Here is a 25,791-nt window from a genome sequence, read left to right on the forward strand (position 1 = left end):
GTTACACAGCCTTCAGTAACCTGGTAGGATACAGCTGTTAAACAGCCTTCAGTAACCTGGTAGGATACAGCTGTTACACAGCCTTCAGTAACCTGGTAGGATATAGCTGTTTAGCAACCTGCAATAACCTGGTAGGATATAGCTGTTATACAGCCTTCACTAACCTGGTAGGATACGGCTGTTACACAGCCTTCAGTAACCTGGTAGGATACAGCTGTTACACAGCCTTCAGTAACCTGGTAGGATATATCTGTTAAACAGCCTTCAGTAACCTGGTAGGATACAGCTGTTACACCGCCTTCAGTAACCTGGTAGGATACAGCTGTTACACAGCCTTCAGTAACCTGGTAGGATATAGCTGTTAAACAACCTTCAGTAACCTGGTAGGATACAGCTGTTACACAGCCTTCAGTAACCTGGTAGGATACAGCTGTTACACAGCCTTCAGTAACCTGGTAGGATACAGCTGTTACACAGCCTTCAGTAACCTGGTAGGATATAGCTGTTAAACAGCCTTCAGTAACCTGGTAGGATACAGCTGTTAAACAGCCTTCAGTAACCTGGTAGGATACAGCTGTTACACAGCCTTCAGTAACCTGGTAGGATACAGCTGTTACACAGCCTTCAATAACCTGGTAGGATACAGCTGTTACACAGCCTTCACTAACCTGGTAGGAGAAGGCTGTGGGCTGTAATAAAGTCAGTTTTCATTCACATTGTAACAATTCACTGGAACAGAAGGCAAAACACACAGATGATACACTGGAAAAGACGGCAAAACACAGATAGAAAGCAGTAAAGTTTTTTTTTTTTATTGTAACAAGAAACACACACACACACACACACACACACATACACAGTGACACACACATACATATACACACACGTACAGAGTGACACAAACACACACACCAAGCCTCTCCTGCAGCAGAAACGCTGTGTAGCGCAGCGATTCTCATGGGATACATAAACAAACACAGAATGTGATTACTCTGCAGCAGGACGAAAGTAAACAATCTTCAGATTGGATTGACGCTTGTTTACTCACCTGTGTGTGTGTGTGTGTGTGTGTGTGTGTGTGTGTGTGTGTGTGTGTGTGTGTGTGTGTCTGTGTGTGTGTCTGTGTGTGTGTGTGTGTGTGTGTGTGTGTGTGTGTGTGTGTGTGTGTGTGCGTTCTTGCACGTGTCTCTCTCTCTCTGTGTGACATTGCAACGCAGCATGCTTGGTGAGTGTGATTTCTGTCTAAACTGGCAGTGGAGGGAGACAGACTCTGTCTAAACTGGCAGTGGAGGGAGACAGACTCTGTCTAAACTGGCAGTGGAGGGAGACAGACTGTCTAAACTGGCAGTGGATGGAGACAGACTGTCTAAACTGGCAGTGGAGGGAGACAGACTCTGTCTAAACTGGCAGTGGATGGAGACAGACTCTGTCTAAACTGGCAGTGGAGGGAGACAGACTGTCTAAACTGGCAGTGGAAGGAGACAGACTCTGTCTAAACTGGCAGTGGAGGGAGACAGACTCTGTCTAAACTGGCAGTGGATGGAGACAGACTCTGTCTAAACTGGCAGTGGAGGGAGACAGACTCTGTCTAAACTGGCAGTGGATGGAGACAGACTCTGTCTAAACTGGCAGTGGAAGGAGACAGACTCTGTCTAAACTGGCAGTGGAGGGAGACAGACTCTGTCTAAACTGGCAGTGGATGGAGACAGACTCTGTCTAAACTGGCAGTGGAGGGAGACAGACTGTCTAAACTGGCAGTGGTGGAGACAGACTCTGTCTAAACTGGCAGTGGAGGGAGACAGACTCGGTCTAAACTGGCAGTGGAGGGAGACAGACTGTCTAAACTGGCAGTGGATGGAGACAGACTCTGTCTAAACTGGCAGTGGATGGAGACAGACTGTCTAAACTGGCAGTGGAGGGAGACAGACTGTCTAAACTGGCAGTGGATGGAGACAGACTGTCTAAACTGGCAGTGGATGGAGACAGACTCTGTCTAAACTGGCAGTGGATGGAGACAGACTCTGTCTAAACTGGCAGTGGATGGAGACAGACTCTGTCTAAACTAGCAGTGGATGGAGACAGACTCTGTCTAAACTGGCAGTGGATGGAGACAGACTCTGTCTAAACTGGCAGTGAATGGAGACAGACTCTGTCTGAACTGGCAGTGGATGGAGGCAGACTGTGCTCCTTTCATTTTAATCACACATCCTCATCCAGCCCTCCTCTTCCCCCTCCTCTTCCCCACGTCCTCATCCTCCCCCATCCACCTGCTGCTGATATATTCTCATAATGGCCCAATGCTGGTTTTGAGACCTGTCAATCTGACAACAGATATATCTCACATCACAGGAAATGGTCTTTCTTTTTTGTGGTGTCATAAATTAAACGTATTCACATTCCATTAAGCTGTAGTCATTAAACATATTTCATGTTTATCACTAAAACTTCAGTCATCATATTTCATGTTTATCACTAAAACTTCAGTCATAATATTTCATGTTTATCAATAGACTTCAGTCATTATCAGCATTGTTTTCCCATAGTGATGTTTTTTGGCCAGTAGCAAATGAACAACATTTTCTTCAAGTTGACGTGAAAACACCACTTGGAATGTAAAGTTAAACTGTTACAAATTCAGATGGCAAGAACTGAAAGCCAGACACATATGTCTGTATACAGGTGTATCCGAGTAGGGAGGTGTATCCCAGCAGGGAGGTGTAGCCCAGTAGGGAGGTGTAGCCCAGTAGGGGAGGTGTATCCCAGTAAGGGAGGTGTAGCCCAGTAGGGAGGTGTAGCCCAGTAGGGGAGGTGTATCCCAGTAGGGGAGGTGTATCCCAGTAGGAGGGAGGTGTAGCCCAGTAGGGAGGTGTATCCCAGGGAAGGTATATCCCATTAGGGGAGGTGTATCCCAGCAGGGAGGTGTAGCCCAGTAGGGGAGGTGTATCCCAGTAGGAGGGAGGTGTAGCCCAGTAGGGAGGTGTATCCCAGGGAAGGTATATCCCATTAGGGGAGGTGTATCCCAGTAGGGAGGTGTATCCCAGTAGGAGGGAGGTGTATCCCAGTAGGGGAGGTGTATCCCAGTAGGAGGGAGGTGTATCCCAGTAGGGAGGTGTATCCCAGTAGGAGGGAGGTGTATCCCAGTAGGGGAAGTGTATCCCAGTAGGAGGGAGGTGTAGCCCAGTAGGGAGGTGTATCCCAGGGAAGGTATATCCCATTAGGGGAGGTGTATCCCAGTAGGGAGGTGTAGCCCAGTAGGGAGGTGTATCCCAGGGAAGGTATATCCCATTAGGGGAGGTGTATCCCAGTAGGGAGGTGTATCCCAGTAGGGAGGTGTATCCCAGTAGGGAGGTGTATCCCAGGGAAGGTAAATCCCATTAGGGGAGGTGTATCCCAGTAGGGAGGTGTAGCCCAGTAGGGAGGTGTATCCCAGTAGTAGGGAGGTGTAGCCCAGTAGGGAGGTGTATCCCAGGGAAGGTATATCCCATTAGGGGAGGTGTATCCCAGTAGGGAGGTGTAGCCCAGTAGGGAGGTGTATCCCAGGGAAGGTATATCCCATTAGGGGAGGTGTATCCCAGTAGGGAGGTGTATCCCAGTAGGGAGGTGTATCCCAGGGCGTGTAAATCCCATTAGGGGAGGTGTATCCCAGTAGGGAGGTGTAGCCCAGTAGGGAGGTGTATCCCAGGGAAGGTATATCCCATTAGGTGAGGTGTATCCCAGCAGGGAGGTGTAGCCCAGTAGGGAAGGTGTATCCCAGTAGGAGGGAGGTGTAGCCCAGTAGGGAGGTGTATCCCAGGGAAGGTATATCCCATTAGGGGAGGTGTATCCCAGTAGGGAGGGGTAGCCCAGTAGGGAGGTGTATCCCAGGGAAGGTATATCCCATTAGGGGAGGTGTATCCCAGCAGGGAGGTGTAGCCCAGGGAAGGTATATCCCATTGGGGGAGGTGTATCTCAGTAGGGAGGTGTATCCCATTAGGGGAGGTGTATCCCAGTAGGGAGGTGTAGCCCAGTAGGGGAGGTGTATCCCAGTAGGAGGGAGGTGTATCCCAGTAGGAGGGAGGTGTATCCCAGGGAAGGTATATCCCATTAGTGGAGGTGTATCTCAGTAGGGAGGTGTATCCCAGTAGGGATGTGTGTTATTCCCCAAACCCTCCACACTTTACTCCCAAATCTGGTTGTGTCCCAGATTACACCTTTTGGTCCCTGGTCTAAAGTTGTGCACTACATATGGAATAGGGTTCAATAGGGCTCTGGCCTAAAGTAGTACACTATGTAGGGAATATGGTTCTCTTATGTCTCTATTGTTTGGTGTTCAGCACTGACAATCTTCAGATTGGATTGACGCTTGTTTACTCACGTGTGTGTGTGTGTGAGTGCGTGTGTGAGTGCGTGCGTGCGTGCGTGCGTGCGTGTGTGCGTGTGTGTGTGTGTGTGAGTGTGTGTGCGTGTGTGAGTGCGTGTGTGTGTGAGTGCGTGTGCGTGTGCGTTTGTGAAGCAGAGTCCATACCAACAGCTATGAATAAATCCCTAAGCCCCTGAGCAATACTCCCAGTCGGTTTAAGATAGAATGTTTCCTTGGGGGTTAAATAACCTGTGGTTTCCTTGGTTACCCCCATTGGCTAACCTGTGGTTTCCTTGGTTACCCCCATTGGCTCACAGCACAAACTTGACCTTTTTCAACTGCCATTTTCTTTTTTGTTTGCTTGTTTTGGTCAATTACAAAACTACATTTAACGTAGCTGTCCAGTGTTCTAGATTTCTATGAAATATGACCTATACTCAATAAAAATATGAATTAAATAGCCCCCCCAAAATATATATATACAGTGCCTTGCGAAAGTATTCAGCCCCCTTGAACTTTGCGACCTTTTGCCACATTTCAGGCTTCAAACATAAAGATATAAAACTGTATTTTTTTGTGAAGAATCAACAACAAGTGGGACACAATCATGAAGTGGAACGACATTTATTGGATATTTCAAACTTTTTTAACAAATCAAAAACTGAAAAATTGGGCGTGCAAAATTATTCAGCCCCTTTACTTTCAGTGCAGCAAACTCTCTCCAGAAGTTCAGTGAGGATCTCTGAATGATCCAATGTTGACCTAAATTACTAATGATGATAAATACAATCCACCTGTGTGTAATCAAGTCTCCGTATAAATGCACCTGCACTGTGATAGTCTCAGAGGTCCGTTAAAAGCGCAGAGAGCATCATGAAGAACAAGGAACACACCAGGCAGGTCCGAGATACTGTTGTGAAGAAGTTTAAAGCCGGATTTGGATACAAAAAGATTTCCCAGGCTTTAAACATCCCAAGGAGCACTGTGCAAGCGATAATATTGAAATGGAAGGAGTATCAGACCACTGCAAATCTACCAAGACCTGGCCGTCCCTCTAAACTTTCAGCTCATACAAGGAGAAGACTGATCAGAGATGCAGCCAAGAGGCCCATGATCACTCTGGATGAACTGCAGAGATCTACAGCTGAGGTGGGAGACTCTGTCCATAGGACAACAATCAGTCGTATATTGCACAAATCTGGCCTTTATGGAAGAGTGGCAAGAAGAAAGCCATTTCTTAAAGATATCCATAAAAAGCGTTGTTTAAAGTTTGCCACAAGCCACCTGGGAGACACACCAAACATGTGGAAGAAGGTGCTCTGGTCAGATGAAACCAAAATTGAACTTTTTGGCAACAATGCAAAACGTTATGTTTGGCGTAAAAGCAACACAGCTGAACACACCATCCCCACTGTCAAACATGGTGGTGGCAGCATCATGGTTTGGGCCTGCTTTTCTTCAGCAGGGACAGGGAAGATGGTTAAAATTGATGAGAAGATGGATGGAGCCAAATACAGGACCATTCTGGAAGAAAACCTGATGGAGTCTGCAAAAGACCTGAGACTGGGACGGAGATTTGTCTTCCAACAAGACAATGATCCAAAACATAAAGCAAAATCTACAATGGAATGGTTCAAAAATAAACATATCCAGGTGTTAGAATGGCCAAGTCAAAGTCCAGACCTGAATCCAATCGAGAATCTGTGGAAAGAACTGAAAACTGCTGTTCACAAATGCTCTCCATCCAACCTCACTGAGCTCAAGCTGTTTTGCAAGGAAGAATGGGAAAAAATTTCAGTCTCTCGATGTGCAAAACTGATAGAGACATACCCCAAGCGACTTACAGCTGTAATCGCAGCAAAAGGTGGCGCTACAAAGTATTAACTTAAGGGGGCTGAATAATTTTGCACGCCCAATTTTTCAGTTTTTGATTTGTTAAAAAAGTTTGGAATATCCAATAAATGTCGTTCCACTTCATGATTGTGTCCCACTTGTTGTTGATTCTTCACAAAAAAATACAGTTTTATATCTTTATGTTTGAAGCCTGAAATGTGGCAAAGGTCGCAAAGTTCAAGAGGGCCGAATACTTTCGCAAGGCACTGTATATAATTAAGAATGTTTTAAAAGCAGCCTCTCTCTGTGCCCCTGCTAGGCCTGCTAGGCCACACACAAATAAGCAACCAACTCCACATGGGGTATGGCTGTACGTCCTTTCTAGTAGGCTTGGTTTGTTTTACCCGTACAGCAGCTTTAACCAAGTAAAATAATAAGGCTGGAATAAGGATTTTTGAAAAGGATTATGGAACTACTAGGACACTTTACTATAACAGCAATACATAAAGACTGATTATTTCACAAATGGGATTTGTTTCTGTCGATTGCTTTGTCACTTCTTGATGTTTTTTGTTGTTAGTTAGCTCGCTAGCTGCTAGCTGTGATTGCTAATAGCTAAGCTAACCTACTTCTGCTACCTACAGTATATCAGTCAACAACAGCTAACTAAATAGCTTCTAAGACATCAGAACAGCGGTTACGAACCATGATTTGGGATTGAGATTTACTTTACTTTACAGACTTTATTTGTCCCAATGGAAAAAAAATGTCAGTCAATTGCACAGGACATACTGATCACCCCAGACCAGAGCCTAGTCCCCGACACTCAGAAGAGAAAGAGACTGTGATATAGATGCCGATATGTGGGCACCCTGATCAAACTACTGCGGAGACATAATAACAAATGGAGGACAAACTGAACGAGCTCCGTTCGAGACTATCCTTTCGGATAGATACATACAGTATGGGGATGAGGTTGTTGGATGGGCTTTTTACAGATGGGCTATGTACAGGTGTGTGTCTCAATTTCTAATATTAAGGAAGTCTCGAGGTTCTGCTCGTTAGAATAGCTCCTGATAAGCCTATTTACCATTTAACATTTTCATCCCTATTTTTTCGTAGCTGTTTATTTTTTTTTACCACAAACCGATGCTGGCACAAAGATCGCACTCAACGGGATTTAGATTTTAGATTTGCCATAAGTTTTTAATTATTTTTATTTATTTTACCTTTATTTAACCAAGCAAGTCAGTTAAGAACAAATTCTTATTTTCAATGACGGCCTGTGGGTTAACTGCCTGTTCAGGGGCAGAACGACAGATTTGTACCTTGTCAGCTCGGGGGTTTGAACTTGCAACCTTCCGGTTACTAGTCCAACGCTCTAACCACTAGGCTACCCTGCCGCCCCAAATGCTCATTCAGAGATTGCCAGTGATTTAAATTCCGAAAAACTGAAATTCTTCTCACCTCATTTTTAACTAGAGGCGAAAATAACTCTAGATCGCCTTTACTCCGCGCACAAGAGACATATACAAAGCTCTCCCTCGCCCTGCATTTGGCTAATCTGACCATAACTCTATTCTCCTGATTCCTGTTTACAAGCAAAAACTCAAACAGGAAGAACCTCAATACAGAAGTGATCCGATGAAGCGGATGCTAAGCTACAGGACTGTTTCATTAATAAGTGCATAGACTACGTTGTCCCCACAGTGACCGTACGTACATATCCTAACCAGAAGCCATAGATTACAGGCAACATCCACACTGAACTAAAAGCTAGAGCTGCTGCTTTGAAGGAGTGGGACACTAATCCGGATGCTTAGAAGAAATCGCGCTACACCCTCTGACGAACCATCAAACGTTAATACAGGACACTGGCTCTGACGCTCATCGGGTGTGGCAGTGCTTGTAAACTAACAAAGGGAAACCCAGCCGCGAGCTGCTCAGTGACACAAGCCAATCAGACGAGCTAAATTCCTTATACGCTCACTTCGAGGTGAGCAACACTGAAACATGCATGAGAGCATCAGTGGTTAGGGACGACTATGTGATCACACTCGCCACTGCCGATGTGAGTAAGACCTTTAAAACCGATTAACATTCACAAGGCCACTGGGCCAGACGAATTACCAGGACGCATACTCAGAGCATGTGCTGACCAGCTGGCTAATGTCTTCACTGACATTTTCAACCTCTCCCTGACCCACTCTGTAATACCTACATGTTTCAAGCAGACCACCATAGTCCCCTTGCTCAAGAACTCCATGGTAACCTGTCTAAATGACTTTCACCCCGTAAGCACTCACACCTGTAGCCATGAAGTGCTTTTAAAGGCTGGTCATGACACACATCAACACCATCACCCCAGACTCCCTGGACCCACTCCTATTCACACATTCCGCCTCAACAGATGCAATCTCTATTGCACTCCACACTGTCCTCTCGTCACTTGGACAAGAGGAACATCTAGGGATGGGCGATATGACCAAAATCTCATATCCCGATATCGGTCATTTCATATCCCGATAACGATACATATCATGATATAGCACATTTCCTGTAAATTCAATGAATAAATATTTTATTAAAAATGACTACTATTTCTTATTACGTTTTGAATTACACTCAACAAATAAAATAATACTTACTCATATTTGATTATTTCTCCTTTTATTTAGTACCTTTGTGCAAATGTTCAATTAAGCATTTTAACAAAATATAAAATATGAATGTATAAAATCTAAAAAGGAAAATAGAAAACACTTCAACTATAGTTGCAAACAAAATAAATACGCCTGAATTGGGGGTTTGTTTTGAGCACTCAACTGTACTCTTTTTTGGTCTCATCCGTGGTACTCTCTTCGTACTGTTTCACATAATTTGTGCGTAGGTGGTAAAAGAGGATACTGGTGTTTGAGCCTGTTGTCGGGGCCGGCCTGTGGCATATTTTTCAGAGGACAGTTTCCTTGTCAGACTTTTCATACCCAAACCATGTCCATGAGACCGAAGTAGCCTCTCTTTTAGGTGTCTCCGTGGCTCTGTGTCTCCGTGGCTCTGTGTCTCCGTGGCTCTGTGTCTCCGTGGCTCTGTGTTTCCGTGGCTCTGTGTCTCCGTGGCTCTGTGTCTCCATGGCTCTGTGTTTCCGTGGCTCTGTGTCTCCGTGGCTCTGTGTCACGTTCACTCTCTTTTAGGTGTCTCCGTGGCTCTGTGTCTCCGTGGCTCTGTGTCTCCGTGGCTCTGTGTCTCCGTGGCTCTGTGTCATGTTCACTCTCTTTTAGGTGTCTCCGTGGCTCTGTGTCTCCGTGGCTCTGTGTCTCCGTGGCTCTGTGTCACGTTCACTCTCTTTTAGGTGTCTCTGTGGCTCTGTGTCTCCGTGGCTCTGTGTCTCCGTGGCTCTGTGTCTCCGTGTCTCCGTGGCTCTGTGTCTCCGTGGCTCTGTGTCTCCGTGGCTCTATGTCTCCGTGGCTCTGTGTCTCCGTGGCTCTGTGTCTCCGTGGCTCTGTGTCTCCGTGGCTCTGTGTCTCCGTGGCTCTGTGTCTCCGTGGCTCTATGTCTCCGTCGCTCTGTGTCTCCGTGGCTCTGTGTCTCCGTGGCTCTGTGTCACGTTCACTCTCTTTTAGGTGTCTCCGTGGCTCTGTGTCTCCGTGGCTCTGTGTCTCCGTGGATCTGTGTCTCCGTGGCTCTGTGTCTCCGTGGCTCTATGTCTCCGTCGCTCTGTGTCTCCGTGGCTCTGTGTCTCCGTGGCTCTGTGTCTCCGTGGCTCTGTGTCTCCGTGGCTCTGTGTCACGTTCACTCTCTTTTAGGTGTCTCCGTGGCTCTGTGTCACATTCACTCTCTTTTAGGTGTCTCCGTGGCTCTGTGTCACGTTCACTCTCCTCTGTGTTTGTTTGTGTTACAAATGTCTTTCCACATGTGTGGAAGAATGCAAAGTGTCGTCCATTTGACAAAAATTATTGCCGTAAAGAGTGTGATTTGTGGCACAACGAAATGTAAGACTAAGGTAAGGACCCTGGGACTGAACATCTGGAAGTTCTGGAAAGCTTTTGTAAGAGACGAGGCACAACAGTAAATTACAGTATCATCAGCATAAAAATGAAGCTGCGCATTTTGGACATTTTTATGTAAATCATTTATATAAATAGTGAATAAGAGAGGACTAAGTACAGTGCCTTGGGGCACACCATTAAAGACAGACAATTTAACAGACATAAGCCCATCAAATTGAATGCACTGAGTTCTATCAGACAGATAGATAGCAAACCATGCAACTGCATGCTCTGAATGACCTACACTCGACAATCTCTGCCTTAGTATAACATGATCAACTGTATCAAAAGCCTTAGAGAGATCAATGTAGCCTAGTTATCATTACTCAGTACTGGTAATAATTTAATAATAATTCTCTTATTATTTAGTGTTGATCTTTTTTCTATTTTCTTTCTCTCAGCGTTGTTGGGAAGGGCCTGCCGTTAAGCATTTCATAGTTAGGCCACACCTTTTGATTTCTGTGTTATTTTTGTGCATCATGCCTCCAAGATCACTCCATTGAAAATCACCCATTTTACTGAAAATCACCCATTCTACTGAAAATCACCCATTGTACGGAAAATCACTCATTTTACTGAATCAAATCAAATCAAATGTATTTAAATAGCCCTTCGTACATCAGCTGATATCTCCAAAGTGCTGTACAGAAACCCAGCCTAAAACCTGAAACAGCAAGCAATGCAGGTGTAGAAGCACCGTGGCTAGGAAGAACTCCCTGAAAGGCCAAAAGCTAGGAAGAAACCTAGAGAGGAACCAGGCTAGAGAGGAACCAGGCTATGAGGGGTGGCCAGTCCTCTTCTGGCTGTGCCGAGTGGAGATGATAACAGAACATGGCCAAGATGTTCAAATGTTCATAAATGACCAGCATGGTCAAATAATAATAATCACATTAGTTGTCGAGGGTGCAGCAAGTCAGCTCCGCAGGTGTAAATGTCAGTTGGCTTTTCATTGCCGATCATTAAGAGTATCTCTACCACCCCTGCTGTCTCTAGAGAGTTGAAAACAGCAGGTCTGGAACAGGTAGCACGTCCGGTGAACAGGTCAGGATTCCAGAGCCGCAGGCAGAACAGTTGAAACTGGAGCAGCAGCACGGCCAGGTGGAAAGGGGACAGCAAGGCATCAACATGCCAGGTAGTCCTGAGGCATGGTCCTAGGGCTCAGGTCCTCCAAGAGAGAGAAAGAAAGGGAGAAAGAGAGAGAGAATTAGAGAGAGCATACTTCCTGTGTGGCGCCAACCCACACAGGAAGATCACGTCAGTGACTCAAACCACTCAAGTGACGCACCCCTCCTAGGGACGGCATGAAAGAGCACCAGTGAGCCAGTGACTCAGCCCTTGTAATAGGGTTCGAGGCAGAGAATCCCAGTGGAAAGAGGGGAACCAGCCAGGCAGAGACAGCAAGGGTGGTTCGTTGCTCCAGAGCCTTTCCGTTCACCTTCACACTCCTGGGCCAGACTACACTCAATCATATGACCCACTGAAGAGATGAGTCTTCAGTAGAGACTTAAAGGTTGAGACCGAGTTTGCGTCTCTGACATGGGTAGGCAGACCATTCCATAAAAATGGAGCTCTATAGGAGAAAGCCCTGCCTCCAGCTGTTTTCTTAGAAATTCTAGGGACAATAAGGAGGCCTGCATCTTGTGACCGTAGCGTACGTGTAGGTATGTACGGCAGGACCAAATCAGAAAGATAGGTAGGAGCAAGCCCATGTAAGGCTTTGTAGGTTAGCAGTAAAACCTTGAAATCAGCCCTTGCCTTAACAGGAAGCCAGTGTAGGGAGGCTAGCACTGGAGTAATATGATCAAATTTTGGGGTTATAGTCAGGATTCTAGCAGCCGTATTTAGCACTAACTGAGGTTTATTTAGTGCTTTATCCGGGTAGCCGGAAAGTAGAGCATTGCAGTAGTCTAACCTAGAAGTAACAAAAGCATTGATTGATTTTTCATTTTTGGACAGAAAATGTCTGATTTTTGTAAGGTTACATAGATGGAAAAAAGCTGTCCTTGAAACAGTCTTGATATGCTCGTCAAATGAGGGATCAGGGCCTAGAGTAACGCCGAGGTCCTTCAAAGTTTTATTTGAGACGACTGTACAACCATCAAGATTAATTGTCAGATTCAGCAGAAGATCTCTTTGTTTCTTGGGACCTAGAACAAGCATCTCTGTTTTGTCCGAGTTTAAAAGTAGAACGTTTGCAGCCATCCACTTCCTTATGTCTGAAACACATGCTTCTAGCAAGGGCAATTTTGGGTCTTCACCACGTTTTATTGAAATATACAGCTGTGTGTCATCCGCATAGCAGTGAAAGTTAACATTATGTTTTCGAATGACATCCCCAAGAGGTAAAATATATAGTGAAAACAATAGTGGTCCTAAAACGGAACCTTGAGGAACACCGAAATGTACAGTTTATTTGTCCGAGGACAAACCATTCACAGAGACAAACTGATATCTTTCCGACAGATAAGATCTAAACCAGGCCAGAACTTGTCCATGTAGACCAATTTGGGTCTACACTGAAGATCTCCAATTGCCCATTGTACTGAAGTTCACCCATTTCTACTGAAAAACACCCATTGTACGGAAAATCACCCATTTTTACTGAAATTCACCCATTGTACTGAAAATCCCCAATTTTTACTGAAACTCACCCATTGTACTGAAGCTCACCCATTGTACTGAAGATCACCTATTGTACTGAAGATCACCCATTGTACTGAAGATCACCCAATGTAATGAAACTCACCCATTGTACTGAAGATCACCCATTGTACTGAAGATCACCCATTGTACTGAAGATCACCCAATGTAATGAAACTCACCCGTTGTACTGAAGATCACCCATTATACTGAAGATCACCCATTGTAATGAAAATGTAACTTGATAGATAACTGCTGAACCGGTGAGTTTTCAACGTGTTTTTTTTTTACAGGAAGGTTAATAGGTACTATTTTAGAAATAATCTTTTGACAAAATGTTTTTATTTAAAAGGTTCATTAAAGTTCAGGAACTCTTATATTATCATTTGTATTCAATGTTTTCAACTTTTCATCACAATATAAATAGGTATAAGTTTTAAAACTAATAATACTCTGTCTGTGTGAAGTTTTAAAAGAGGCCGTGACTCTGTGTAGCCTAGCACATTGCAAGGTCAACTGAATTTGAATATAAATAGGTTTTAGGGAGGATTTCCTCAGCAATGGCAACCTGCCCTAGTACAGATAAATAAAGAGTGGATAGAATCCACAGAGACTCAAATCTCACTCTGCATTGCAGTATTTACGTCACAGCATTTAAGCAAAGGCCTTTCTCTTTTCCAATTGTGGAATAATTTCATTCCCAGAAACCGCCCAAATGCGTGAAGAGTCTGTTGGACCAACGTGTCAAACTTGGCCCTTTGTTAGCCAATAGAGAGAGCCGGGAGAAACTCACGGTGCAGAGGCATTGGCTTAATCTACCAATCAATCATCTCCCTTCGCAGGTAGATTATTCTAATTTGACACTTGTGTCCATTTGAAGATTAAGTAGATTGAGTAAATCACATTTTTTTGGTCTGTGATATGAATGGCAAAATCAGACATCGTGTCTAGTGCCTGCCTGATTTATAGACAGCCATAGAGATATTAAATACACATTCAGGGTGTGCTTTGTTGATTGTTTTTCCCTATAGACATTGACAACATAATGTAGCCCTATAGCACATAACGTAGACTATATAACATAACGTAGACTATATAACATAATGTAGACTATATAACATAATGTAGACTATAAAACATAATGTAGACTATAAAACATAATGTAGACTATAGAACATAATGTAGACTATATAACATAATGTAGACTATATAACATAATGTAGACTATAGAACATAATGTAGACTATAGATCATAATGTAGACTATAGATCATAATGTAGACCTCTAAAACATAATGAAGACCTGTAGAACATAATGTAGACTAAAAACATAATGTAGACTATATAACATAATGTAGACTATATAACATAATGTAGACTATAAAACATAATGTAGACCTCTAAAACATAATGTAGACTATAGATCATAATGTAGACTATATAACATAATGTAGACTATATAACATAATGTAGACTATAAAACATAATGTAGACTATAAAACATAATGTAGACTATAGAACATAATGTAGACTATAAAACATAATGTAGACCTCTAAAACATAATGTAGACCTCTAAATCATAATGTAGACCCCTAAAACATAATGTAGACTATAGACCATAATGTAGACTATAAAACATAATGTAGACTATAGAACATAATGTAGACTATAAAACATAATGTAGACTATAGATCATAATGTAGACTATAGAAAATAATGTAGACTATAAAACATAATGTAGACTATAGATCATAATGTAGACTATAAAACATAATGTAGACTATAGATCATAATGTAGACTATAGAAAATAATGTAGACTATAGAACATAATGTAGACCCCTATATCATAATGTAGACTACAGAACATAATGTAGACTATATAACATAATGTAGACTATAAAACATAATGTAGACTATATAACATAATGTAGACTATATAACATAATGTAGACTATAAAACATATTGTAGACTATAAAACATAATGTAGACTATATAACATAATGTAGACTATAGAACATAATGTAGACCTGTAGACTTTTATGTTCTCTTCCTATCTACTACCGTCAACATGAGGTGAATTCTCTCCATGGCTGTCTATGGGCTAAGATGACAACCAGCTTGTTATTGTTGTTGTTGGTGCAAAGAGGGAATTATTGTCCTAAAAGGTTTCCATTTGCAGACAACTCATAGTCTCTCGTTACCCATTTCAGCTTCCTATAATTAATATGTTGTGTCATACATGAAGTATAATATAATTTAAAATGCATGTATACATTACTATTTAATTCACTGGGGGTGAATCTAATGGCTAATTTGCCTGCTACAGTCTTCCCTGTCCTCCCTTGTATCCGGGCAGATTTCCCCCTGTGCTTTTCTTAGTGGAGCAATTAGTGCTGGTACAATAAGGCCAAATGACACTTACTGCTTGTCATTCAATCAGTGTGCGTGTGTGTATGTGTGTATGTGTGCATGTGTGTGTGTGTGTGTGTGTCTCTGTGTGTTTGCCATTCTCTTAATCACCACCATGCCACCATTCCAACCTCCAGAGGCTTCCAGAGCTTTAGCACAGAGAGAGAGAGAGACCCACCCACCCACACACACACACACAAAAACGCACATACACACACAGAGAGCTCCAACGAGCCTCCCTTTACAGCAATCAAGCCTGTTGTAATCAATTAAGATCATGGTCTGAACGAGGGAACAGGTGGCTGTAAATGTTAATAGATTCTTCTATATCCACGAGGGTTACACAAGATGAATATTGAACACGCTCAACTTGATCTGAGAGAGGATTGGGGCTGCCTCAGGGGTCGCCTCGGTGCCTGTCTGTATATCTGACAAGATGAAGAAACATGGACGGATGCAGGGATGGAAATGAAGCCAGTCCGCTAGCCAGAGGCTAGTACTATTCTGACTAGGCTAGTAGAAAATGTATCAGGGTTCAGCCTAGCAAGCCAGTGAAATGTTGTCTATTCAAACATCGCATGGGTCCGAATGTTACCCGGGCTAGTAGAAATCTAAGAATACAAAGCACGGCAGGCCAGGGACACAAAATCTGGATAGCTGGGAAGTGAAGGATTGTGGTTCTACATGCTTAAAGTCTCTGATGCGCCTCTTTCTTAATTGTCTTTGCTTCATTCCTTGCAACCTGTTTCCAAAGTTCCTCCCCTGTCCTCTGACCTTCTCCTCCAATACCTGCTGAGAAGCCGCGGGGAGAGAAACGCAGGGATCGAGCCAAAGAAGAAAAAACATTGAGAAAGAGATCGTTAGATTGGCCCAGACCTGACTAAACTATCCCAGAAAAACATTGAGAAAGAGATCGAAAGAGAAGGGCAATCCCAAATTGCAACCAATTACCTATTTAGTGCACTACTTTTACCCAGGACCAATAGAGTTCCCATAGAGCTCTAGTCAAAAGTAGTGCACTTCCTAGGTCATAGGGTGCCAAGGTATGATCCAAGGCAGCAGCACGTAGATCAGACTGGATCAGACTGGACTGGATGCATTGGCAGCTGTGTCGTGTGAATTCTAATTGGTTTATTTGCATGTTAACAGGCTCCCTCTCCTCTGCAGATGGCACACTTGGCCATTGTGTGCGTGCGTGTGCGTGCGTGTGCATGCGTGTGCGTGTGTGCGTGCGTGCGTGCGTGTGTGCGTGCGTGCGTGTGTGTGTGTGTGTTTGTGCGCGTGCGTGCGCGCGTGCGTGTGTGTGTGTGCGTGTGTGTGCGTGTGTGTGTGTGTACGCACAACTGGCAGTAACACGAGACATGTTTGAGTCAATGTGACAGTCGTTAAACATACGATAGCATTCCTTCACAGTCTCACAGGCACCAGGGTCTACTAGGTAACGAATGTGTCACAAATGGCACCCTATTCCCTAATGGGCCCCGGTCAGAAGTAGTGCACTATGTAGGGAATAGGGTTTCCATTTGGGATGCACTCACAACTGACTGCTCCTGGATTTCAGAAAGGTTTTTTTTTACTAATCAGAGCGTTCAGTACTGTAGGTGTCTGTTTGCACGAAGCAGAACCCATGACACGATGGCAGAACTGGAGGGATATGAAGAGTCGTGTTTGACACGTCTACAGATCCCCCCCCCACCCCTGTCTCTTTTTTTCTATTTTCGTTTTGTAACCTTTAACCTTTGACGAGAGAAAGGAGATGTTGGTTCATTACTGGAATGAAAGACGAAGAAGACAAAGCAAGACTGTTGACGCTGCAGGGACTCTGTCGAATCAATGAACGCGTTCCTCGTCTTGTCTCAACAAGCCAAATTAAAGGACATCATTCTGCACCATTAGATACAGAGACATCCATGACAAATGCATGTATAATATATATATATATATATATATATGATTTGTTTTAAATGTTTAATTGAATTACCGGTAGTTACTTATTATTTTTAACTAGGACATTTACATACCCTTATACATTAAATCCCATTTTCATAATATGCTATAGATAGATTTACATAACGTCAAAGTGTCCGTTTACAAAACACTGGATCAATAAGAGATCCTAGCTTTTTCAGCTGGATTAAACCGGTCGGCCTTTGTCATTGGAAAGAGCAGGTGTTCTTAATGTTTTGTACACTCAGTGTTTATTTAGTGTAGAAGAAGTCTGGGCAGTACACATAATTATGCACCTTCACTGCCGTTATGGAGATACTGTAATCCTTAATTGGATTTCGCCAACGTCTGAGCTGCTCTAAGAGATAATCAAAATGTTATTGTTTTGTAATATATTGTGCAATACTTGTAACTTGTTTTGCGTCCAGTGTAGCTCAGTTAGAAGAGCATAGTGCTTGCAACACCAGGGGTTCTGGGTTCGATTCCCACAGGGGACCAGTATGAACGTGTCTGCACTCACTAACTGTAAATCACTCTGGATGAGAGGTTCTGCTAAATAACTAAGATGTAAATGTAAAATGTTTGGAGATTGAATCCAAGCCAGCCCAGATGGAATCCCTCCTCTTCCTGTCAGGATTTTTATCATGAAGATTCTGTTTCTCTTATTTAAGCTGTTTCAGTGAAAAGACATGATTTATATTTTACACATTTAAAGATTTGTCAAGCCTGGCCATCTGCATAGTGGGGTAGATGAGGTCAGTACAACATAGTGGGGTAGATGAGGTCAGTACAACATAGTGGGGTAGATGAGGTCAGTACAACATAGTGGGGTAGATGAGGTCAGTACAACATAGTGTGGGGTAGATGAGGTCAGTACAAGACACTTCTTTATCCCATGATGCATTTGATGTTATGGTATTGACATTGTTACAGTGTTATGGTATTGACGTTGTAACAGTGTTATGGTATTGACGTTGTAACAGTGTTATGGTATTGACGTTGTAACAGTGTTATGGTATTGACGTTGTAACAGTGTTATGGTATTGACGTTGTAACAGTGTTATGGTCTTGACGTTGTAACAGTGTTATGGTATTGACGTTGTAACAGTGTTATGGTATTGACGTTGTAACAGTGTTATGGTATTGACGTTGTAACAGTGTTATGGTATTGACATTGTTACAGTGTTATGGTATTGACATTGTTACAGTGTTATGGTATTTACGTTGTTACAGTGTTATGGTATTGACATTGTTACAGTGTTATGGTATTGACGTTGTTACAGTGTTATGGTCTTGACATTGTTTTAATGTTACTTGATGAGGGGAGGAAAAAAACAATTGCATCCATTTTAGAATAAGGCTGTAATGTAACACAAGGTGGAAAAATCATGGGGTTTGAAAACTTTCCGAATGCCACTGTATGTTGCTAAATCAGGTGTTATATACATTGAGTGTACAAAACATTAAGAACACCTGCTCTTTCCATGACAGACTGACCAGGTGAATCCAGGTGAAAGATATGATCCCTTATTGACGTCACTTGTTAAATCCACTTCAATCAGTGTAGATGAAGGGGAGGAGACGGGTTAAAGATGAAGGGGAGGAGATGGGTTAAAGAAGGGTTTATAAGCCCTGAGACAATTGAGACATGGATTGTGTATGTTTGCCATTCAGAGGGTGAATGGGCAAGACAAAATATTTAAACGTCTTTGAACGTGCTTTGGTAGTAGGTGCCAGGCGCACCGGTTAATGTCAAGAACTGCAAAGCTGCTGGGTTTTTCACGATCAACAGTTTCCTGTGTGTTTCAAGAATGGTCCACCACCCAAAGGACATCCAGCCAACTTGACACAAAAGTGGGACGCATTGGAGCCAACATGGGCTAGCATCCCTGTGGAACACTTTCAACACCTTGTAGAGTCCATGCTCCGACGAATTGAAGCTCTTTTGAGGGCAAAAGGGGGTGCAAATCAATATTAGGAAGGTGTTCCTAATGTTTTGTACACTCAGTGGGAATGTGTTAAATCTGGTGGTCATGCACGGCTTTGTTAGTGGCTCTAGCAAAACAAGGTTGTGGGTTCAATTCCCACAGGAACCACATGTACATTGTAAACATGTGTCCTCTCCCCTGACTGTGTCTCAGAGCATTAAGGTGAGCTGGCAGCCCCCTCCTCCCAACAGCCAGAACGGGTTCATCACCGGCTACAAGCTCCGACACCGGAAGACCGGCCGACGAGGAGACCAGGAGGCCATCGAACCTAACAACTTCTGGTACCTGTTCACAGGTGAGTCTCCTGGTACCTGTTCACAGGTGAGTCTCCTGATACCTGTTCACAGGTGAGTCTCCTGATACCTGTTCACAGGTGAGTCTCCTGATACCTGTTCACAGGTGAGTCTCCTGGTACCTGTTCACAGGTGAGTCTCCTGGTACCTGTTCACAGGTGAGTCTCCTGATACCTGTTCACAGGTGAGTCTCCTGATACCTGTTCACAGGTGAGTCTCCTGATACCTGTTCACAGGTGAGTCTCCTACCTGTTCACAGGTGAGTCACCTGGTACCTGTTCACAGGTGAGTCTCCTGATACCTGTTCACAGGTGAGTCTCCTGATACCTGTTCACAGATGAGTCTCCTGGTACCCGTTCACAGGTGAGTCTCCTGGTACCTGTTCACAGGTGAGTCTCCTGGTACCTGTTCACAGGTGAGTCTCCTGGTACCTGTTCACAGGTGAGTCTCCTGATACCTGTTCACAGATGAGTCTCCTGGTACCCGTTCACAGGTGAGTCTCCTGGTACCTGTTCACAGGTGAGTCTCCTGGTACCTGTTCACAGGTGAGTCTCCTGATACCTGTTCACAGATGAGTCTCCTGGTACCCGTTCACAGGTGAGTCTCCTGGTACCTGTTCACAGGTGAGTCTCCTGGTACCTGTTCACAGGTGAGTCTCCTGGTACCTGTTCACAGGTGAGTCTCCTGGTACCTGTTCACATGTGAGTCTCCTGGTACCTGTTCACAGGTGAGTCTCCTGATACCTGTTCACAGGTGAGTCTCCTGATACCTGTTCACAGGTGAGTCTCCTGATACTTGTTTACAGGTTAGACGTATGGTACAGTGCCTGGGGAAAGTATTCATTTCCCTTGACTTATTCCACATTTTGTTGTGTTGGACTGAATTCAAAATCGATTCATAATAACCATAATGACAAAGTAAAAACATGTTTTTTTTACATTTTAAATGTTTTCCAAATGTGAATGAAATATCTCATTTACATAAGTAGTCAATACATGTTCGAAGCACCTTTGGCAGTGATTACAGCTGGGAGTCTTTCTGGGTAAGTCTCTAAGAGCGATTACAGCTGGGAGTCTTTCTGGGTAAGTCTCTAAGAGCGATTACAGCTGTGAGTCTTTCTGGGTAAGTCTCTAAGAGCTATTATAGCTGTGAGTCTTTCTGGGTAAGTCTCTAAGAGCGATTACAGCTGTGAGTCTTTCTGGGTAAATCTCTAAGAGTGATTACAGCTGTGAGTCTTTCTGGGTAAGTCTCTAAGAGCGATTACAGCTGTGAGTCTTTCTGGGTAAGTCTCTAAGAGCGATTACAGCTGTGAGTCTTTCTGGGTAAGTCTCTAAGAGCGATTACAGCTGTGAGTCTTTCTGGGTAAATCTCTAAGAGTGATTACAGCTGTGAGTCTTTCTGGGTAAATCTCTAAGAGTGATTACAGCTGTGAGTCTTTCTGGGTAAATCTCTAAGAGTGATTACAGCTGTGAGTCTTTCTGGGTAAATCTCTAAGAGTGATTACAGCTGTGAGTCTTTCTGGGTAAATCTCTAAGAGTGATTACAGCTGTGAGTCTTTCTGGGTAAATCTCTAAGAGTGATTACAGCTGTGAGTCTTTCTGGGTAAATCTCTAAGAGTGATTACAGCTGTGAGTCTTTCTGGGTAAATCTCTAAGAGCTTTTCACACCTGTGGTCTCATTGATCAATATTGCGTAGATACTATTCTAGAATACTACTTACAAACGGAATTTAGAATGTTTGTACGCAATAAAAAAGTGATATATCAAACAATCCTACTATGCCTGTACAGGTAGGAGATTTTATTTTACCAGGTAAGTTGACTGAGGACACATTCTCATTTACAGCAACGACCTGGGGAATAGTTACAGGGGAGAGGAGGAGGAGGGGGGGGGGGGTGAATGAGCCAATTGTAAACTGGGGATGATTAGGTGACCATGATGGTATGAGAGCCAGATTGGGAATGTAGCCAGTACACCAGGGTTAACACCCCTACTCTTACGATAAGTGCCATGGGATCTTTAATGACCTCAGAGAGTCAGGACACCCGTTTAACATCCCATCCGAAAGACGACACCCTACACAGGGCAGTGTCCCCAATCACTGCCCTGGGATTTGAAATATGTTTTAGACCAGAGGAAAGAGTGCCTTCTACTGGCCCTCCAACACCACTTTCAGCAGCATCTGGTCTCCCATCCAGGAACTGACCAGGACCAACCCTGCTTAGCTTCAGAAGCAAGCCAGCAGTGGGATGCAGGACGGGATGCTGCTGAGATAAATAAAAAACGATAATAAATACCAATTGTTCTCAGCCTCAGTTCTCATGCAACGACCTTGGCCTTTTGCATTTTGAGACATTCCCAAAATTAAAACCCATATATGGTCACAATCCTCCATTTTAAAGCCTGTGTTGGAACACAACGCCGTACCATGGAATAGCCGACAACGGCGCAACAGGAAACTAAAAATATTACAAAAATAGAAACTTGTCTGAGACTGAAATTGAGGTTGAGTGCAATCAAAATGTTTTATTTGAAAAACATAGCTACAAAGAGATGAACCATTGGGACAATTCAAGTTGCTTTTAACAGTGGAACAATCACATCAAATGAGTAGTTAACGCTCACCAATAAGTCATCCATCCTCAACCGCTCCTTCCTCGGAGGGGGTGTCGTCCAACAACACATAACCTATCACCTGCACGTTAAGAGAGGAAGCTTTTTTCTGTTCACAGGGTTGAACTCGTTTTTATGGATGGTGTTTCTATGGCGATGTGGTGGGCCATCTATTGCTCTGTTCGTAGGTTGCTTGGGAACTCATTGATGGGGCAAAGAAACCCCACTTGACTCTCAACCTTGTTGTGTGTGTGTGGTGAATGGAAATTGTGTGTTAAAGTTTGTTTTGCTGAGGAGATGCCGATCGGGACAGCTCCCGCTGAAAAGTGTCCTTTGCCAAAAACCTGAGGGTGGATGTATATATAGGGAATAGGGTTCCATAGGGCTCTGGTCTAAAGTAGTGCACTATGTAGGGAATAGGGTTCCATAGGGCTCTGGTCTAAAGTAGTGCACTATATAGGCAATAGTTTATAATTTGGGACGTGGCTGTGTTCTCTTAATGGGAGACTCTTATGAAAGGAAGAACGAAACAAATGGCTCTTTTTCGAAGCGTCTGAGACAGACCAGGGATATTTGGCCTCAGCGGTGTTAAGGGCGGGGGGGGGGGGGGGGGGGGGGGACTTCACCACACCACAACAGAGATAGCTTGCTGTTTATTTTACTGCCATAATGTATTATGTCAATTTGAATGCTGAGTTTGCATGGAAATGATATTCCTTTTCATTAGTTTGCTGATGAATATCTCAGATGGGCCTCCTGTCCTAGTGGAAACTCATTTCAGGCCAGCTTTGTGTGCTCTTCTAATCCTCGGGTCTGTGTCCCAAATGACAGCTGATTCCTGATTTAGTTCACTACTTTAGACCAAGGCTTAGGTCACAATTAGTGCACTATATAAGGAATAGGGTGCCATTCTATAAGGAACAGGGTGCCATTTGGGATGCATTCCCATAACACTCTCCTCCTGGGCTTGTCAGGGCTGGCTGTCTGTCTGTCTGTCTGTCGGCGATAATAAGACCTGTTTTGTCTCCAAGTAGAAGATAGAGGGGATTTTATGATCATCTGAAGAGAATAGGGATGAGTGACGTCCCAAACTCACCTCCGAATACGTCTGTAATTCAGTAAAAGAACATTCAGCTTTTGAAAGACATGCTGCCCACTAACAATGAACACAGAGATGATTTTGGTGGCTTATGGGAGATTGAGTGCTAAAACAAACTCTTATTTACGATGACACAATGTGGGTTGAACCCACAACTATGTGTGTGGTGTGATGAATGTTACCACTCAACCATCCAGACGCTGCACCACTGTGTGTGTGTGTGTTGTGTGTGTGTGTGTGTGTGTTGTGTGTGTGTGTGTGTGTGTGTGTGTGTGTGTGTGTGTGTGTGTGTGTGTGTGTGTGTGCATGTGCGTGTGCGCGTGTTGTGTGTGCGCGTGCGTGTGTGTGTGTGTGTGTGTGTGTGTTGTGTGTGTGTGTGTGTGTGTGTGTGTTGTGTGTGTGTGTGTGTGTGTGTGTGTGTTTAACGTCTCTCGGTGTGGTTGTCATGTTTCCCCTCTCTCCTCAGACCTGGAGAAAGGCAGTCAGTACAGTTTCCAGGTCTCGGCCATGACAGCTAACGGCACGGGCCCGGCCAGCGAGTGGTTCACCGCCGAGACGCCAGAGAATGACCTGGACGGTAAAGACACTTAATTTACACTCCAGTCCGTCTCTTCTCGTCTGCTTCCAAATGACAACCTATTGGCTCTGGTCTAAAGTAGTGCACTATATAGGGAATAGGGTGCCATTTGGGATAGAGACCTCCCCTCCTCCTCTTCCTCTCTATTCCCTGGGGGGGGGGGAGAGAAACAAAGAGAGAGGGGTGGAGAGAGAGAGAGAGACAGAGAGAGAGAGACAGAGAGACAGAGACAGAGACAGAGACAGAGAGAGAGAGAGAGAGAGACAGAGAGAGAGAGAGAGAGAGACAGAGACAGAGACAGAGAGAGAAACAAAGAGAGAGGGGTGGCGAGAGAGACAGAGAGACAGAGAGAGAGAGAGACAGAGAGAGAGACAGAGAGACAGAGACAGAGAGAGAGACAGAGACAGAGAGAGAGACAGAGAGAGAGAGACAGAGAGACAGAGACAGAGACAGAGAGAGAGAGAGACAGAGAGAGAGCGAGAGAGAGACAGAGACAGAGAGAGAAACAAAGAGAGAGGGGTGGCGAGAGAGACAGAGAGAGAGAGAGACAGAGAGAGAGACAGAGAGACAGAGACAGAGAGAGAGACAGAGACAGAGACAGAGAGAGACTGGGTTGACTTACAGATCTGTAGTTCCTGAGGCCATGCTGGGTTGACTTACAGATCTGTAGTTCCTGAGGCCATGCTGGGTTGACTTCCAGGCTGCCAGTCATTGTGTTCTGTGTTATCAGTAAGCCAGTCCTTATGTTCTGTGTTAGCAGGCTGCCAGTCATTATGTTCTGTGTTAGCAGGCTGCCAGTCATTATGTTCTGTGTTAGCAGGCTGCCAGTATGCCAGTCATTATGTTCTGTGTTAGCAGGCTGCCAGTCATTGTGTTCTGTGTTAACAGTAAACCAGTCCTTATGTTCTGTGTTTGCAGGCTGCCAGTCATTATGTTCTGTGTTAGCAGGCTGCCAGTCTGCCAGTCATTATGTTCTGTGTTAGCAGGCTGCCAGTCATTGTGTTCTGTGTTATCAGTAAGCCAGTCCTTATGTTCTGTGTTAGCAGGCTGCCAGTCATTATGTTCTGTGTTAGCAGGCTGCCAGGCATTATGTTCTTTATTGCCAGTTTTTTCTAAGAGTGTCTGTGTGTGTGTGTGTGTGTGTGTTTTTTCTAAGAGTGTCTGTCTGTCTGTCTGTCTGTCTGTCTGTCTGTGGGTGTGGGTGTGTCTGGGATGTGTTGAAATAAAGCAGATCATTGGACGATAAAGTCATGTTGTCATATTTTTTATTTTCTTATTGTCTTTCCAGAGAGCCAAGTCCCGAACCAGCCGAGTTCCCTCCACGTCCGACCATTGCCCAACAGCATCATCATGAGCTGGACTCCTCCCCTCAATCCCAACATCCTAGTACGGGGTTACATCATTGGCTACGGAGTAGGAAGTCCCTACGCTGAGACGGTCAGGGTGGACAGTAAGCAGCGATACTACGCCATAGAAAACCTAGGTGAGTTCTCTAGGGGTAGTACTGTATACTGAACATGGTCTGCTTAGGGGTAGTACTGTATACTAAACATGGTACCAGTCTGGTTAGGGGTAGTACTGTATACTGAACATGGTCTGGTTAGGGGTATTACTGCATACTGAACATGGTACCAGTCTGGTTAGGGGTAGTACTGCATACTGAACATGGCCTGGTTAGGGGTATTACTGCATACTGAACATGGTACCAGTCTGGTTAGGGGTAGTACTGCATACTGAACATGGTCTGGTTAGGGGTATTACTGTATACTGAACATGGTACCAGTCTGGTTAGGGGTAGTACTGTATACTGAACATGGTACCAGTCTGGTTAGGGGTAGTACTGCATACTGAACATGGTCTGGTTAGGGGTAGTACTGCATACTGAACATGGTACCAGTCTGGTTACTACGACTGGATGCTGGACTTCCTGACCCCACCCCCCCCCCCCCCCACCACCAGGTGGTGAGGGTTGGCAACAACACATCCGCTACACTGACCCTCAACA

General features: G+C 44.2%; 1 protein-coding gene across 1 annotated transcript in view; it reads left to right on the top strand.

Moving 5' to 3' along the window:
* Positions 1-25,791, top strand: part of dcc (DCC netrin 1 receptor) — a 584,728-nt gene that overhangs the window by 414,944 nt on the left and 143,993 nt on the right. The window contains exons 13-15 of the mRNA XM_090191568.1: positions 19,358-19,499; positions 23,676-23,786; positions 25,075-25,269. Coding sequence (XP_090047694.1) covers positions 19,358-19,499; positions 23,676-23,786; positions 25,075-25,269 — 448 coding nt within the window. The remainder of the gene's footprint in view (positions 1-19,357; positions 19,500-23,675; positions 23,787-25,074; positions 25,270-25,791) is intronic.

Source organism: Oncorhynchus mykiss, chromosome 12 (assembly GCF_057628025.1).
Source record: "Oncorhynchus mykiss isolate SJ-2025 chromosome 12, ASM5762802v1, whole genome shotgun sequence".
In the NCBI taxonomy this organism is placed as follows: domain Eukaryota; kingdom Metazoa; phylum Chordata; class Actinopteri; order Salmoniformes; family Salmonidae; genus Oncorhynchus; species Oncorhynchus mykiss.